This window comes from Bubalus bubalis, chromosome 10 (genome assembly GCF_019923935.1).
Source record: "Bubalus bubalis isolate 160015118507 breed Murrah chromosome 10, NDDB_SH_1, whole genome shotgun sequence".
Classification (NCBI taxonomy): domain Eukaryota; kingdom Metazoa; phylum Chordata; class Mammalia; order Artiodactyla; family Bovidae; genus Bubalus; species Bubalus bubalis.
This window is the reverse complement of record NC_059166.1, coordinates 17,424,046-17,439,230: the sequence shown is the minus strand read 5'-3', so window position 1 is coordinate 17,439,230 and position 15,185 is coordinate 17,424,046. Positions and strand designations below refer to the sequence as shown.

General features: G+C 38.5%; 1 protein-coding gene across 3 annotated transcripts in view; it reads left to right on the top strand.

Annotated features, from left to right (window-relative positions):
- The window catches only part of TAB2 (TGF-beta activated kinase 1 (MAP3K7) binding protein 2), an 84,502-nt gene that overhangs the window by 45,054 nt on the left and 24,263 nt on the right, over window positions 1-15,185 (top strand). For all 3 annotated transcript variants that reach the window (XM_044924118.2, XM_025294417.3, XM_025294420.3), the window contains one exon: window positions 10,560-12,060. In XM_044924118.2, the coding sequence (XP_044780053.1) occupies window positions 10,560-12,060 (1,501 nt within the window). The remainder of the gene's footprint in view (window positions 1-10,559; window positions 12,061-15,185) is intronic.

Here is a 15,185-nt window from a genome sequence, read left to right as displayed (position 1 = left end):
AAAAAATTGGCTGTGTGGAGTAGTGGATGTGTTACTTGTGGTAATCATTTCACAACATATAAGTATATTAAATCCTCCCACTGTAACCTTTAAAAAGAATCATGTTGTCCAACCTAAATATATACAGTTTTTATTTATCCATCATACCTCAGGTAAAGCTAAAGGGAAATAATTTAAAATTTTTAATAATAACAAGTAGCATATGTTTTGTGAGTAAAAGAGACTTGAATTCAATATTTGACAGTTAATCGCAGCAATTGAATTAACTTCTCTGACCTTCATTTTCCTCAAGTGTACAATGGAAACTTTAAAAAAAACTTCACAGAGAATTAAATGTGATAATGCAGGAAAGCAGCTAATAGGATAACTGATTCATAATGAGTGCTCAAGTAATGTTAGCAACCAATATGAATAACAGTAATAATAGTGGAAGGCCTATAATGAATATTTGGTGAGTGAATCAGTAGTCCATATTTGTTGATATCAGATGTGTAATGAAAATGAAAGAGGAAGGAAGGGTAATAAAAATGGAGTCAAAAACTAAAGAAAATCTGAAAAGGAGCAGCAACAGTGAGGGGCCAGTATTTTCTCCTACAACTCAGGTTCAGTTCAGTTCAATTCAGTCACTCAGTCATATAAACTCTTTGCATCCCCATGGACTGCAGCACACCAGGCCTCCCTGTCCATCACCAACTCCCAGAGTTTACTCAAACTCTTGTCCATTGAGTCGGTGATGCCATCCAGCCATCTCATCCTCTATCATCCCCTTCTCCTCCTGCCTTCAGTCTTTGCCAGCATCAGGGTCTTTTCCAAGGAGTCAGCTCTTTGCATCAGATGGCCAAAGTATTGGAATTTCAGCTTCAGCATCAGTCCTTCCAATGAATATTCAGGACTGATCTCCTTTAGGATGGACTGGTTGGATCTCCTTTTAGTCCACGGGACTCTCAAGAGTCTTCTCCAAAACCATAGTTCAAAAGCATCAATTCTTCGGCGCTCAGCTTTCTTTATGGTCCAACTCTCACATCCATACATGACTACTGGAAAAACCACAGCCTTGACTAGGCGGACCTTTGTTGGCAAAGTAGTATCTCTGCTTTTTAATATGCTGTCTAGGTTGGTCATAGCTTTTCTTCCAAGGAGCAAGCATCTTTTAATTTCATGGCTGCAGCCACTACCTGCAGTGATTTTGGAACCCCTCAAAATAAAGTCAGCCACTGTTTCCACTCTTTCCCCATCTATTTGCCATGAAATGATGGAACCTGATGCCATGATATTAATTTTCTGAATGTTGAGCTTTAAGCCAACTTTTTCACTTTCCTCTTTCATTTTCATCAAGAGGCTCTTTAGTTCTTCTTTGCTTTCTGCCATAAGGCTGGTGTCATCTGCATATCTGAGGTTATTGATACTTCTCCCAGCAATCTTGATTCCAGCTTGTGCTTCATCCAGCCCAGCGTTTCTTATGATGTACTCTGCATATATAAGTTAAATAACCAGGGTGACAATTTACAGCCCTGACGTACTCCTTTTCCTATTTGGAACCAGTCTGCTGTTTCATGTCCAGTTCTAACTGTTGCTTCCTGACCTACATACAAGTTTGTCAGTATTTGTGCCTTGAGAACCCCATGAACAGTATGAAAAGGCAAAAATATAGGACACTTAAAGATGAACTCCCCAGATCAGGAGTGCCCAACATGCTACTGGAGATCAATGGAGAAATAACTCCAGAAAGAATGAAGAGACGGAGCCAAAGCAAAAACAACACCCAGTTGTAGATGTGACTGGCAATGGAAGTGAAGTCTGATGCTTTAAAGAGTAGTAGGAACCTGGAATGTTAGGTCCATGAATCAAGGCAAATTGGAAGTGGTCAGACAGGAGATGGCAAGAGTGAACATCAACATTTTAGGAATCAGCAAACTAAAATGGATGGGAATGGATGGATTTAACTCAGATGACCATTCCATCTACTCCTGTGGGCAAGAATCCGGGATCTTAGAAGAAATGGAGTAGCCATCATAGTCAACAAAAGAGTCTGAAATGCAGTACTTGGATGCAGTCTCAAAAAGGACAGAAAGATCTCTGTTCGTTTGCAAAGCAAACCATTCAATATCACAGTAATCCAAGTCTGTGCCCCAACCAATAACGCTGACGAAGCTGAAGTTAAATGGTTCTATGAAGACCTACAAGACCTTCTAGAACTAACACCCCAAAAAGATGTCCTTTTCATTAAGGGGACTGGAATGCAAAAGTAGTAAGTCAAATACCTGGAATAACAGGCAAATTTGGCCTCGGAGTACAGATTGAAGCAGGGTAAAGGCTAATAGAGTTTTGCCAAGAGAATGCGCTGGTCATAGCAAACACCCTCTTCCAACAACACAAAAGAAGACTCTACATATGGACATCACCAGATGGTCAGCACCGAAATGAGATTGATTATATTCTTTGCAGCCAAAGATGGAGAAGCTCTATACAGTCAGCAAAAATAAGACCGGGGGCTAGAAGTGAGAAATAGATTCAAGGGATTAGATCTGATAGACAGAGTACCTGAAGAACTATGGATGGAAGTTCATGACATTGTACAGGAGGCAGTGATCAAGACTGTCCCCAAGAAAAAGAAGTGCAAAAAGGCAAATGGTTGTCTGAGGAGGCCTTATAAATAGCTGTGAAAAGAAGAGAAGCGAAAGGCAACAGAGAAAAGGAAAGATATAAGCATCTGAATGCCGAGTTCCAAAGTATAGCAAGGAGAGATAAGATAGCCTTCCTCAATGATCAATGCAAAGAAGTAGAGGAAAACAATGGAATAGGAAAGACTAGAGATCTCTTCAAAAAAATTCAAGATACCAAGGGAACATTTCATGCAAAGCTGGGCACAATAAAGGACAGAAATGGTATGGACCTAACAGAAGATATTAAGAAGAGGTAGCAAGAATACACAGAGCTATACAACTCAGGTACCTCTTCCTAATTTTTTAAATCACATTCTCTGATAAGAATATACTGAGAATGTTCACTGAATCATTGAAAAATAGAAAAATACTATATTCTTCAATACGATTGTGTAAGATTTGCTACTGAGAGAACTGTCCAGAATGTGGAGGGAGGGAGGAGAGAGAAGCTCTTAAAGTATAATCTTCAGGGTGTATTAAGTTAAATAAAATGCAGAGTATATATAGATGTATATAAATACATCTATAAATAAATATACATATGTATATATAGTTGCCCCTGTTTGCATGAGGAAATACTGGAAGGATTAAAAATGAAATAAAAGATGGGTTATCCATGGTGGGCGAAAAGGAACAGGCCAGATGAGAGGAGACTTCTCAACGTTTATCTTTTAGTGTTCTTTTGATCTTTGTAAATAAATTACCTATTTTTTAAAAAGATGAAATAAGTAAACAGGTTTTTAACTACAAAAAAAACCCAGAAAATAAATAATTTAGAATTTCTTTTGGGCATTCAGTAGTGTCAACTTTAATATATTAATCTGGTTTTATGAAAACAAAACTCTGTATGACATCCTTCCCAATACCCAGCTCTTTTAAATTGAGTTGATAATCTTTCTGGGCATTCAAGCAATATGTCTTCTAGCTGATATAACAAAAATGTGACAAGTGAGGGATGGGGAGACTCCTCTAGGGAAACAACTAGGGTGTGAATCTTCCCAAATTTAGAAAGTTACTTTTAAACTGTCACAGCAAATAAACTACGTCTAAACATAGTGTAAATAGCTCTTATTTAGTGACAGCCTTTCTTTGGGTTGGGAAGATCCCCTGGAGAAGGAAATGGCAACCCACTCCAGTATCCTTGCCTGGAAAATCTCATGGACAGAGGAGCCTGGTGGGCTGCAGTCCACGGGGTCACAAAGAGTTGGACACGACTGAGCGACTAACACTTACTTACTTTCTTTGGGGAGCTGCTCTCCCTTACTTGGGCTTCCCAGGTGGCGCAAGTGGTATAAAGAACCTGCCTGCCAGTGAAGGAGACCTAAGAGACCTGGGTTCTATCCCTGTGTTGGGAAGATCCCCTGGAGAAGGAAATGGCAACCCACTCCAGTATTTTTGCTTCGAGAATCTCATGGACAGAGAAGCTTGGCGGTCTGCAGTCTGTGGTGTAACAAAGAGTTGGACATCACTGAAGACGCTTGCTCCTTGGAAGAAAAGCTATGACAAACCTAGGCAGTGTATTAAAAAGCAGAGATACTACTTTACCAACAAAGATCCTTATAATCACAGCTATGATTTTTCCAGTAGTCATGTATGGATGTGAGAGTTGAACCATAGTGAAGGCTGAGCACTAAAGAATTGATGCTTTTGAACTGTGGTGTTGGAGAAGACTCTTGAGAGTCCCTTGGACTGTAAGGAGATCCAACCAGTCCATCCTAAAGGAAATCAACCCTGAATATTCATTGGAAGGACTGATGCTAAAGCTGAAGCTCCAATACTTTGGCCACCTGATGCCAAGAACTGACTCATTGGAAAAGACCCTGATACTGGGAATGATTGAAGTCAGGAGGAGACAAGGACGAGATGGTTGGATGGCATCACTGGACTCTATGGACATGAGTTTGAACAAGCTCTGGGAGATGGGGAAGGACAGGGAAACCTGGTGTGCTGCAGTCCATGGGGTCACAAAAAGTCAGACACGACTGATTGAACAGCAACTCCCTGTCTCAGTTGGGTAGGCTTCTTTGTCTTTTCTCTGAAGACAAGTATATTATCCTCCCTATAATATACTGGTTCAGAACTTTTCTAGATAAAAAAATAGTATACAGAATATTAAAAATCAGTAGTTAAAGGATCATATCACACTGCCACTTTGTATACATGTTCTTAAACATCTTACTTCTTAGAACAGAAGTATCAGTATTATTTCTGTTCTTTTCTGACTTTGTTTACTGGTCAGCTCCCTCTTTTTGGAGCTACTCACATCATTTCCTTGTGCTGTGGATTCTCTAAGATAGCTGTGTTTTCAGCAGGTGTAATTCATATCTTTAACATTTATATTTGGTAACTAAATCATAACTTAGAATAGTATACAAATGTTGTGTAGCTGGCACTTTAAGTTTTTCAACTGAAATTTTCATTATTTTTTAATTCTCTTAATATGACAGTTAAATCTGTTAAGTTTAAAATTGCTTTTCTTTTCAAAATAATGCATTAAGTATTACTTGTAAGCCTTAGTAGTTAACTACTATAGCCTTAATTGAAGTCTTTTCAGATGACCTCCACCCATAAACCTTATCCATATTCCTATTAAAACACCTACCATTGTGCATTATATTTACTTATGTACACATTAAATTCCTCCACTGGACCATGAGGTCCTTAAGACAACAATTATATTCCTTTCTACTTGGCTAATGGGATGCTCAGTAAATATTGGTTGAAAGAGTGAATGAATCAAAGTATGAGAAGGATGATTATAGTGTATACTTTGATATTGCCTATGCAAGAAGCTTGGGGGAAAACGAAAGATGAACTGGAAATAACAATTCAGACTCTCCTGTAATTTTGAAGAGAATGCAGATTTGTATATATACAAAAAAGCAGTGACTTTTAACCTTTTAAAAACTCACCCCACCTCTTTTGATACACTTAATGGGAGTCCTGTACCATTTCCCACTAATGTAACCAGGGTTTCTTTGAGAAACAGCTGATCATAGTTCTGGGATAAGAGCTGTACAAGGTGATCTTGAACATCTTGTCATATTAGAAAGCCAGGAAGCTTTGAAAGACTACTGGGCTAATGTCCTATGTACACTGGAGCCAATGTGGAATCATTCCCACTAGCCTAAAGATAGGATATAATGACCATAAATGACAAGCATTTGACACGTATCAAAATGTTAAAGATACAGGAGTTTATCATGATACTGAAAATGTGTCACCTTTGGAAGTTGCTAGGGCACCAATTCATTATTCTAAAAACCAGTAAAGAGAATTTATTTATCCTGCCTGTTCTATGCAGAAAGTAAGAGTTGAAAAGGTCAAATTCTTTGAGGAAGAATTGCAGCTCAATACATGAAGAAGGAATCTTTTAATTGGAATACTACCCTTTTGCATCCCCTCATAAAGTTTCTCAACAGTGACCATCCCTGACTGCTAAAAGTCATTAGCTGGATCAAGCTGTGACAATATCAGAACCTACCAATCAGCCTTAAGGTCGCAAAAAGACAGGCAGATATATTATTGTGCCTCCTGTGTGATACAATAAGAAACGAAGCCTACAAAGGGACTTGCCAAAAACTTGTGTGCATGAACCTGCGCACACCTGTAGTGAAGTAGTTTGCAGTGAAATACAGAAAATAGTCATACCACAAGGGTGCAATCAGCCAATCCAGATGGGAAATTCTACTGGACAAATGACCCATTTTTCAAAAACAAATGGCTTAGAAAATTATAGAAAGAGGAGAGGGTTAATTATTATCATAAGACATCTAAGAGGCATTTCAACCAAATTAAATATGTGAACCTTGCTCAGATCCTGATTTAAACTAACTAAAAAAATACCTGCAAGACAAGGGACTTTAACACTTATTTGGATATTATGTGATATTACGAGACGGGACTTTAATACTACTTGCATATTATGTGATATTAAGTACTGATTATTTTAGGATATGATAATGCCATTTACAGTTATGTTTTAAGATACATATTGATGTATTTACAGATGGAAACAAAATAGTGTCAGGCTTGATCTAGCTTAATGGGAGCAGCTGGGACAGATAAATTGGTGAAGAAAGATTTGCCATGTAAAGATTGATAATGAATATAGGAGAGTTTGTGATATTTGGACTTCCCTGATAACTCAGTTGGTAAAGAATACACCTGCCATGCAGGAGACCCCAGTTTGATTCCTGGGTCAGGAAGATCCACTGGAGAAGGCATAGGCTACCCACTCCAGTATTCTTGGGCTTCTCTTGTGGTTCAGCTGGTAAAGAATCTGCCTGCAATGCAGGAAACCTGGGTCTGACCCCTGAGTTGGGAAGATCCCCTGGAGAAGGGAAAGACTAGCCATTCCAGTATTCTGGCCTGGAGAATTCCACGGACTGTATAGTCCATGGGGTCACACAGAGTCAGACACGACTGAGCAACTTTCACTTCACTTTACTTCACTTGCGATATTTACTATGCTTTTATATGTGTTTAAACTTTTCTGAAATAAAATGTTTAAAAAGTATATTTCCTTTTATCCTATTGTAGCCTTATAAAAGTCCCTGTGAACTCTTTTATGGTTTTGCTAATAAGAAAGTAATGTCTGTAGAGAGTAAAAAAAAACCTAAGGACATGTGAGTTATGGTGTAGCTGGGACTAGTATTAATACTAATGAGAGATTATAAAGAATTAGGGATTTTTGGGAGCTCGAGAGAATTAAAACATTTTGTAAATATGGATGTCAGCTTTTGAAAAGGAAGTGTGGGATTGGATTTAGTAGGGAATATGCATTTTAATTTGGGAATGTTAGCAAAAAGGAGATGAGAAGATGAGGTCTTTTGTGACTTAGAATAGGGAGAAGAATTTACTAGGAATAGCAATAAACTTAGCTTGAAGCAAAAGCACCAGTTAGGTCTAGCAAAAGATAAGGTCTTACTATAATAAGGAGTAATCAGTTGATAAAGATTGTGATGAATTTTTAAATTTTCTTTGAAAAACTAGTGTATATTAATTCAGAGCTATGTATAGGATAAAAGGATGTTTATGGCATGAAAGATTTGAACTGTTGGTTTAAGAGGGAAAAAAGTCCAACCTTACTCACTAATCTTTTCTTTTGTGTTACCTGTTCAAATTGTGAACTACCATTTCTTAACAAGACTTGGAGATGCCTTTTAGTACCATTTTCTCTACTAAGATTTTATCTCATATCAAATCACCTATAGACATTTTAACCTGACTGTTCATCCTTTTTATCTCTAAAACTGCCCTTTCTGTCAGGCTCTTAGTCTTCCAGTTGTCCTTGAACTCTCTTTCTCCCTTATAGCCAAATTGTGTTGACTGTGAAGTGAAAGTGAAAGTCACTCAGTCGTGTCCAACTCTTTGTGACTCCATGGACTCTACGGTTCATGGAATTCTCCAGACCAGAATACTGGAGTGGGTAGCCTTTCCCTTCTCCAGGGGAATCTTCCCTACCCAGGGTCCGATTGCAGGCGGATTCTTTACCAGCTGAGCCACGAAGGAAGCCCAAGAATACTGGAGTAGGTAGCCTATCCCTTCTGCAGCGGATCTTCCCGACCCAGGAATCAAACCAGGGTCTCCTGCATTGCAGGCAGATTCTTTTCCAAGTGAGCTATCAGGGAAGCTTATCAGGGAAAGACTGTTTGTAGTCCTTCATAATTTGTTTTCACAATCAGTCATTATTTCATGTCTTATAACTGATCTTCTTGTCAAAAAGTTTCCCCTCTCTTCTTTATCTTAAGTATCAGTGGAGTTCTTTATCTTCACCAGAGACCCTTTGTGTCTTCACTTCTATTGTCTCTTCCCGTTTCCTATATTAAAGCCCAAACTCCGTAGTGTGACTCATTTTTCAAAACCGTGAATTATTTAATCCCAATCTGATTTTCTAACAGTTTGTTCCACAGAATTTCCAGTAGAAACCTTTAACTCCAGCCAGATCTATTCCAATCACTTTGTTTAGAACATACTTTTACTTACTGTCACATTTATGTCTGTATTTACTCATGCCATTCCCTTCACCAGGAATGCTTTTTTTCCTATTTAGGTCCTCCATGTACTAAGGAAATCAATGAGATTGTACCTGCTTCATTAACACAGTCCTTTTTATAGTAGCCTACAATATTAACTCTCTGTTGAACTTCAGTACCACTTATTATTTGGCACATGTTCATATTTTTAAAATGTTACTTTTTCACAAATCCATATTTTGTTTCCCTAATTGAGTTCCAAGCTCTTCTAAGGGAAAGTCTGGGTTTATACATCATTTGAGTCCTCCACAGTCCCAAACAGAATATTGTACACATTGTGGGTGTTCAGCAAATATTTTTATGGATAATTTGTGAGTAGTGGTTAGTCAGTCTCATCTTAAGAAACAATCCAGTCATTTTTTGGTTTGTTTTTATTTTTTTCATTTCTCTGGAGTAGAATTATTGATGCTCTCTAAAGGCAAAGATGTGAACTCAAGTTACTCTGGGGGCTGCTGCTGCTGCTGCTAAGTCACTTCAGTCATGTCCGACTCTTTGTGACCCCATAGACGGCAGCCCACCAGGCTCCCCCGTCCCTGGGATTCTCCAGGCAAGAACATTGGAGTGGGTTGCCATTTCCTTCTCCTATGCATGAAAGTGAAAAGTGAAAGTGAAGTTGCTCAGTCGTATCCTATTCGTAGCAACCCCATGGACTGCAGCCTACCAGGCTCCTCTGTCCATGGGATTTTCCAGGCAGGAGTACTGGAGTGGGGTGCCATTGCCTTCTCCAGGGCTACCTTGAGCTTATATTACATACATATACGTATGTGGTTTGTTTGTTTTTAACACTAAAGAGGAAGCACCTAAGGAATTGTGACACCTTTGTCATGAATTTTAGAACTTTTTAACTTAAATACCACAAAAAATAGTTTTTAAAAGGTCATTGGTTTGAAAGAATTATACATAACACATGAACATGCAAAGTATTCATTATACAGCAAGCTCCAATGCTTTGGCCAGCTGATTCATTAGGAAAGACCCTGTTGCTGGGAAAGATTGGAGGCAGGAGGAGAAGGGGACGACAGAGGATGAAATGGTTGGATGGCATCACCGACTTGATGGACATGTATTTGAGCAAGCTCCAGGAGTTGGTGATGGACAGGAAAGCCTGCGTGCTGTAGCCCATGGGATCACAAAGTGTCGGCCATGACTGAGCTACTGAACCAACTGATATGCTTAAGTTGAGTATTTATATTTTGTTCAACATTCAAACTGCATTTTTAATTAAGTTGCAGTGTTACTATATTTGTGTGAATCTGTTTTGTAAATCGATCAGTTCAGTTCAGTTCAGTTGCTCAATCATGTCAACTCTTTGCGACCCCGTGGACTGCAGCACGCTAGGCTTCCCTGTCATTCACCATCTCCCGGAGCTTTCTCAAACTCGTGTCCATTGCATCAACAATGCCATCCAACCATCTTGTCCTCTGTTGTCTCCTTTTTTATTTCTACTATAATAATAACTCCTATTATAGCTATTGTTTGTTAGAGAACTTACCATTACTTTAGTAATGAGGATTTTTTTTTATCTTTATTGAATTTGTTAAAATATTGTTTCTGTTTTGTGTTTTGGTTTTTTGGCCGAGTCACATGTGGGGTCTTAGCTCCCTGACCAGGGACTGAACCCACAGCCAATGCATTGAAAGATGAAGTCTTAACCCCTGGACCACCAGGGACATCCCAGTAATGAGGATTTTTAATTCAACTGTTTGCATTACTATTAGTTTCTCAAGAAAAAAGGCTCAAATGTATCTGTTATAATTGTACTAACTAATCTCTGATTAATCTTGTAATATTTTAATAGCAATGAGAGTATATGCGTTGGCTTCTGGTTAACACAAGCTGTTTTTATTTTGTCTTATAGAATAATAATAACCTGGATGCCTGCTGTGCAGTTCTCTCTCAGGAGAGTACAAGGTATCTTTATGGTGAAGGAGACTTGAATTTTTCGGATGATTCTGGAATTTCTGGTCTACGCAATCACATGACTTCTCTCAACTTGGACTTGCAGTCACAGAATGTTTACCACCATGGAAGAGAGGGAAATAGAATGAATGGAAGCAGGACTCTAACGCACAGCATTAGTGACGGACAACTTCAAGGTGGTCAGTCCAATAATGAACTGTTTCAGCAGGAGCCACAGACAGCACCAGCTCAAGTTCCTCAAGGCTTTAATGTTTTTGGAATGTCCAGTGCATCCGGTGCTTCTAATTCAGCACCACACCTTGGATTTCACTTAGGCAGCAAAGGAACATCTAACCTTTCTCCACAAACTCCAAGATTTAATCCCATTATGGTAACGTTAGCCCCAAATATCCAGACTGGTCGTAATACTCCTACTTCTTTGCACATACATGGTGTACCTCCACCTGTACTTAACAGTCCACAGGGAAATTCTATCTATATTAGGCCCTACATTACAACTCCTAGTGGTACAGCTCGACAGACACAACAGCATTCTGGCTGGGTATCTCAGTTTAATCCCATGAACCCTCAACAAGTTTATCAACCTTCACAACCTGGTCCCTGGACTACATATCCTGCATCCAGTCCCCTGCCACATACCTCAGCCCAGCAGCCGAATCAGCAAGGCCACCAGACCTCTCATGTCTATATGCCCATCAGTTCACCTACGACTCCACAACCACCCACAATTCATTCGTCTGGTAGCTCACAGTCTTCTGCCCATAGCCAATATAACATTCAGAATATTTCAACAGGACCTCGAAAAAACCAGATTGAAATCAAACTTGAACCCCCACAAAGAAACAATTCTTCGAAATTGCGTTCTTCTGGACCTCGAACCTCCAGCAGTTCCTCTTCGGTCAACAGCCAGACCTTAAACAGAAACCAGCCCACTGTTTACATAGCTGCCAGTCCCCCAAATACTGATGAGGTGATGTCCCGTAGTCAACCTAAGGTATATATATCAGCAAATGCTGCCACAGGAGATGAGCAGGTCATACGAAATCAGCCCACTCTCTTCATATCCACCAACTCTGGAGCATCCGCTGCCTCCAGGAATATGTCTGGGCAAGTGAGCATGGGTCCTGCCTTTATTCATCACCACCCTCCCAAAAGTCGAGCAATAGGCAATAACTCTGCAACTTCTCCTCGAGTAGTGGTCACTCAACCCAATACAAAATATACTTTTAAAATTACAGTTTCTCCCAATAAACCCCCTGCAGTTTCACCAGGGGTGGTGTCCCCTACCTTTGAACTTACAAACCTTTTAAACCATCCTGATCATTATGTAGAAACAGAGAATATTCAGCACCTCACGGACCCTGCTTTAGCACATGCGGATAGAATAAGTGACGCACGGAAGTTGAGTATGGGATCTGATGATGCTGCCTACACACAAGGTAATGAAAATACTGCAATGGGATCATTTTCCGTTCTGGGTTTAATTGGTGTACATTTGACTTCACTGCAGAAATGGGTATCGGTATTATTATTTTATGTTGTAAATGTTGTCCAAAATAATACTATCTTAAGAACTTTTGAGAGTATTCATATAAATTTTAAATATATCAGTTTTATTATGTTATAACTTGAAGCTTGAATGATAGCCTTATCAGATGTTCCAAATAATCACCTCTTGATTTGTTTGTTTTCTTAATATTCATAAAAGTTTGTTTTCACCTGTAGTGATGCTGACTTTCCCTTTAAATTTTCTGCAAATAAAAATTCATAAAACATGCATTTTAATAAGAGATTAGTGAACTAGTATAGCAAACTCTGCCGTCTTTGGCCAGAAGAATCCTCTGTTCTTCATTGTTCTAATACGGTTTTGCCTTATTTTGTATCAAAGTCTAAATTGCTATGCATTCTTGAATAACTCAAAAGTATCAGTAACAGGATTCAAATTTCTCTTTTTCTTCTTTTCAGTCTCCCTTAAACATCAGTTAATGCAATCTTTTTGTTTGGAATTGTGAATAAGAATTTCAAATCTATCTCACTTGATTATGCTTTTCAGAAATAGACTAGTTAATATTGGCATAATACTAAATTATATCTATATTAATTCAATTAGAGATCATTTATATTATATCTGACCTCTTAAGTTATTTAATCTTCAATAGGAAGCTATTAAATTCAGTCAGATAAAAAAGAAGATAAGTGTTTGTTTCTTCAGTATTGACAAAGGTTTCGTAAATTAGCCAGAGTCCTTTAAAGTAAGGATTTATCATTATCATCTATCCCCTGGTAAACTGTTCTCAGTATTATAGATTGGGAAATACTACATAGTCACCCCCATGCAGTAAATAGTCTCCTACTACTGGTAGTACCACTTGTCCTTTTTAAAATTTCTAAAAATAGTGATTTTACTGCTGAATTTCATAGAGGAGCCTGATTCGTTTGGTTTGTTTTAAACAGTTATATTCTAGTGATTCTCAACCCATGCTGGGCTGTGGTGCTTTCAAATTCTTAATCACCTTTGAAGCTTTCAAAACATAAAATTGCCCAGGTTCAGCCCCAGACTGCTCAGTTAGAGCTTCTGAATGGTAAAGCCTAGGTGCACGTGAGCATACATGTTCATGCATGCACATGTGTTTTAAAGCTCTGTGGGTTTTTCTAATTTTCTAGAAATTGTGCTGAAACTTTATGTTCCATGTATCTCTGACTAAACTGGAGCCATTTCTGTTTAGTTTTGGCAATAAGTAATTTTTAATATAACATCATGTTTTTCCACTGATATTTAATTCCTGTTCTTACACCCCAAAGTTCTTTCCTCTACTCTCTCCATCAAAGTAGATTTCCTATGTTTGGATAGTTGCTAATCTTTAAATGGAGACTATTTTTTTGTAACAATTTTATTAATATATAATTGACATACAGCACTGTATAAGCTTAAAGTGTACAACATAATCTGACTTACACACCTCATGAAATGATACCACAGTAGGTTTAGTGAACATCCATCATCTCGTATAGATACATTAAAGAAATAGATTTTTTAAATACTTTTTCCTTCTGATGAGAATTCTTGAGATTTACTCTTTACAGCTTTCATTTACAATGTGCAACAGTGTTTATTTTTATCTTTACTGTATTGTATATTACATCCCTAGTATTTATCTTATAACTAGAAATTTGTACCTTTTGACTGTTTCCATCTAACTCCTCTCTCTCTTCTCCCCTCTGATAGCCACATATCTGATGTCTCTCAAGTTATTTGTTTGCTTTTGAAGTATAATTGACTTACAGCACTCTTTTAATTCCTGGCACTCACATCATAGTGATTCATTATTACTGTACATTTCAAAATGATCATGATTAGTCTAGTTGTCACTTGTCACCTTACAAAAATATTACATAACTGTTGACTATATTCCCCCAGAGTACATTTCTTACGTGTGACTGAGAATTTCATAACTGAAAGTTTGTACCTCTTAATCTTCCTCACCTGTATCTCTCCCCTCCCACTCTCCCAGGGTGTAATTGTTTTTATGAAGATAACTTGAAAAGGGGAATATTTTACTAAAGTAGACATACTCATATATTGACTGGCATATGAAAATAAAGTGTTGCTTAAACTTGCTGTCTCCCATTTCTCTCCCCTTCTTCCTTGAGCCTACTCTCTAGCCAGAGTTTTTCCCACTGCAGCACTCCTGCTCCTGGCAAGGCCGTCATTGACAGCATCATTGTAAACCCGGTGGTCTTTCAGTCCTTGTCTTTCTTGATCTGAGTGGGTAGCGCTTGCTGCAGTTGAGCACCCTCTCCGCTGTGAAACACTTTGTCCACCTGACTTGCTACAGTATGCCACCCTCGGATCGCACCTCTCCTTGTGTTCTTTGGTGGTTCTCCCTCATCTCTCTGACCTTTCACTTCTTTGTTCAAAGAAGTGAGAGCAAAGCCTCAAAGTTCAGTCCTTGGGCTTTCTCTCTTTTCTGTCTTTACTGTTCCCTGGATGATCTCCATCAGCCTCATAAGTTTAAATTTTATGCCAAATGCTCCCAAATTTATAACTCTAACCTGGATTTATTTCCTGAATTTCAAGCAGTTTATTTAACTATCTCCTTAACATCTCCATTTAATGCATCCCAAGTTTACTGTGTCTGAAAAAACGTCTTACATTGCCCCCAGCTTACTCTTCCTGTCTCCATTAATGACATCTTAATCAGGCCAGAAACTTCAGAAACACCACTGACTCCTTCCTTCTTTCACATTTCACAACTAATTTGACTAAATCCTGTCAACTTTAACTTTCAAAGTATATCAAGAATTCTCTTTTCTTACTACCCCCATCCATTGTCACCACTCTGGTCTGAGCCACCGTCTTCTCTCAAGTGGATTATTACAGTAGCCTACCTGCTTTCACCCTTGCCTACTTAGGGTCTTTTAACTCAGCATCTAAAGGAATACGGTTTGAAAAACATAAGTCAGATTGTATGACTCATCTGCACATGATCACCACCTTTTCATTCAGAGATCCACTGGCTCTCCCTCATCTCTTACTTTTACTCACCACCTCACTCACTCTGTC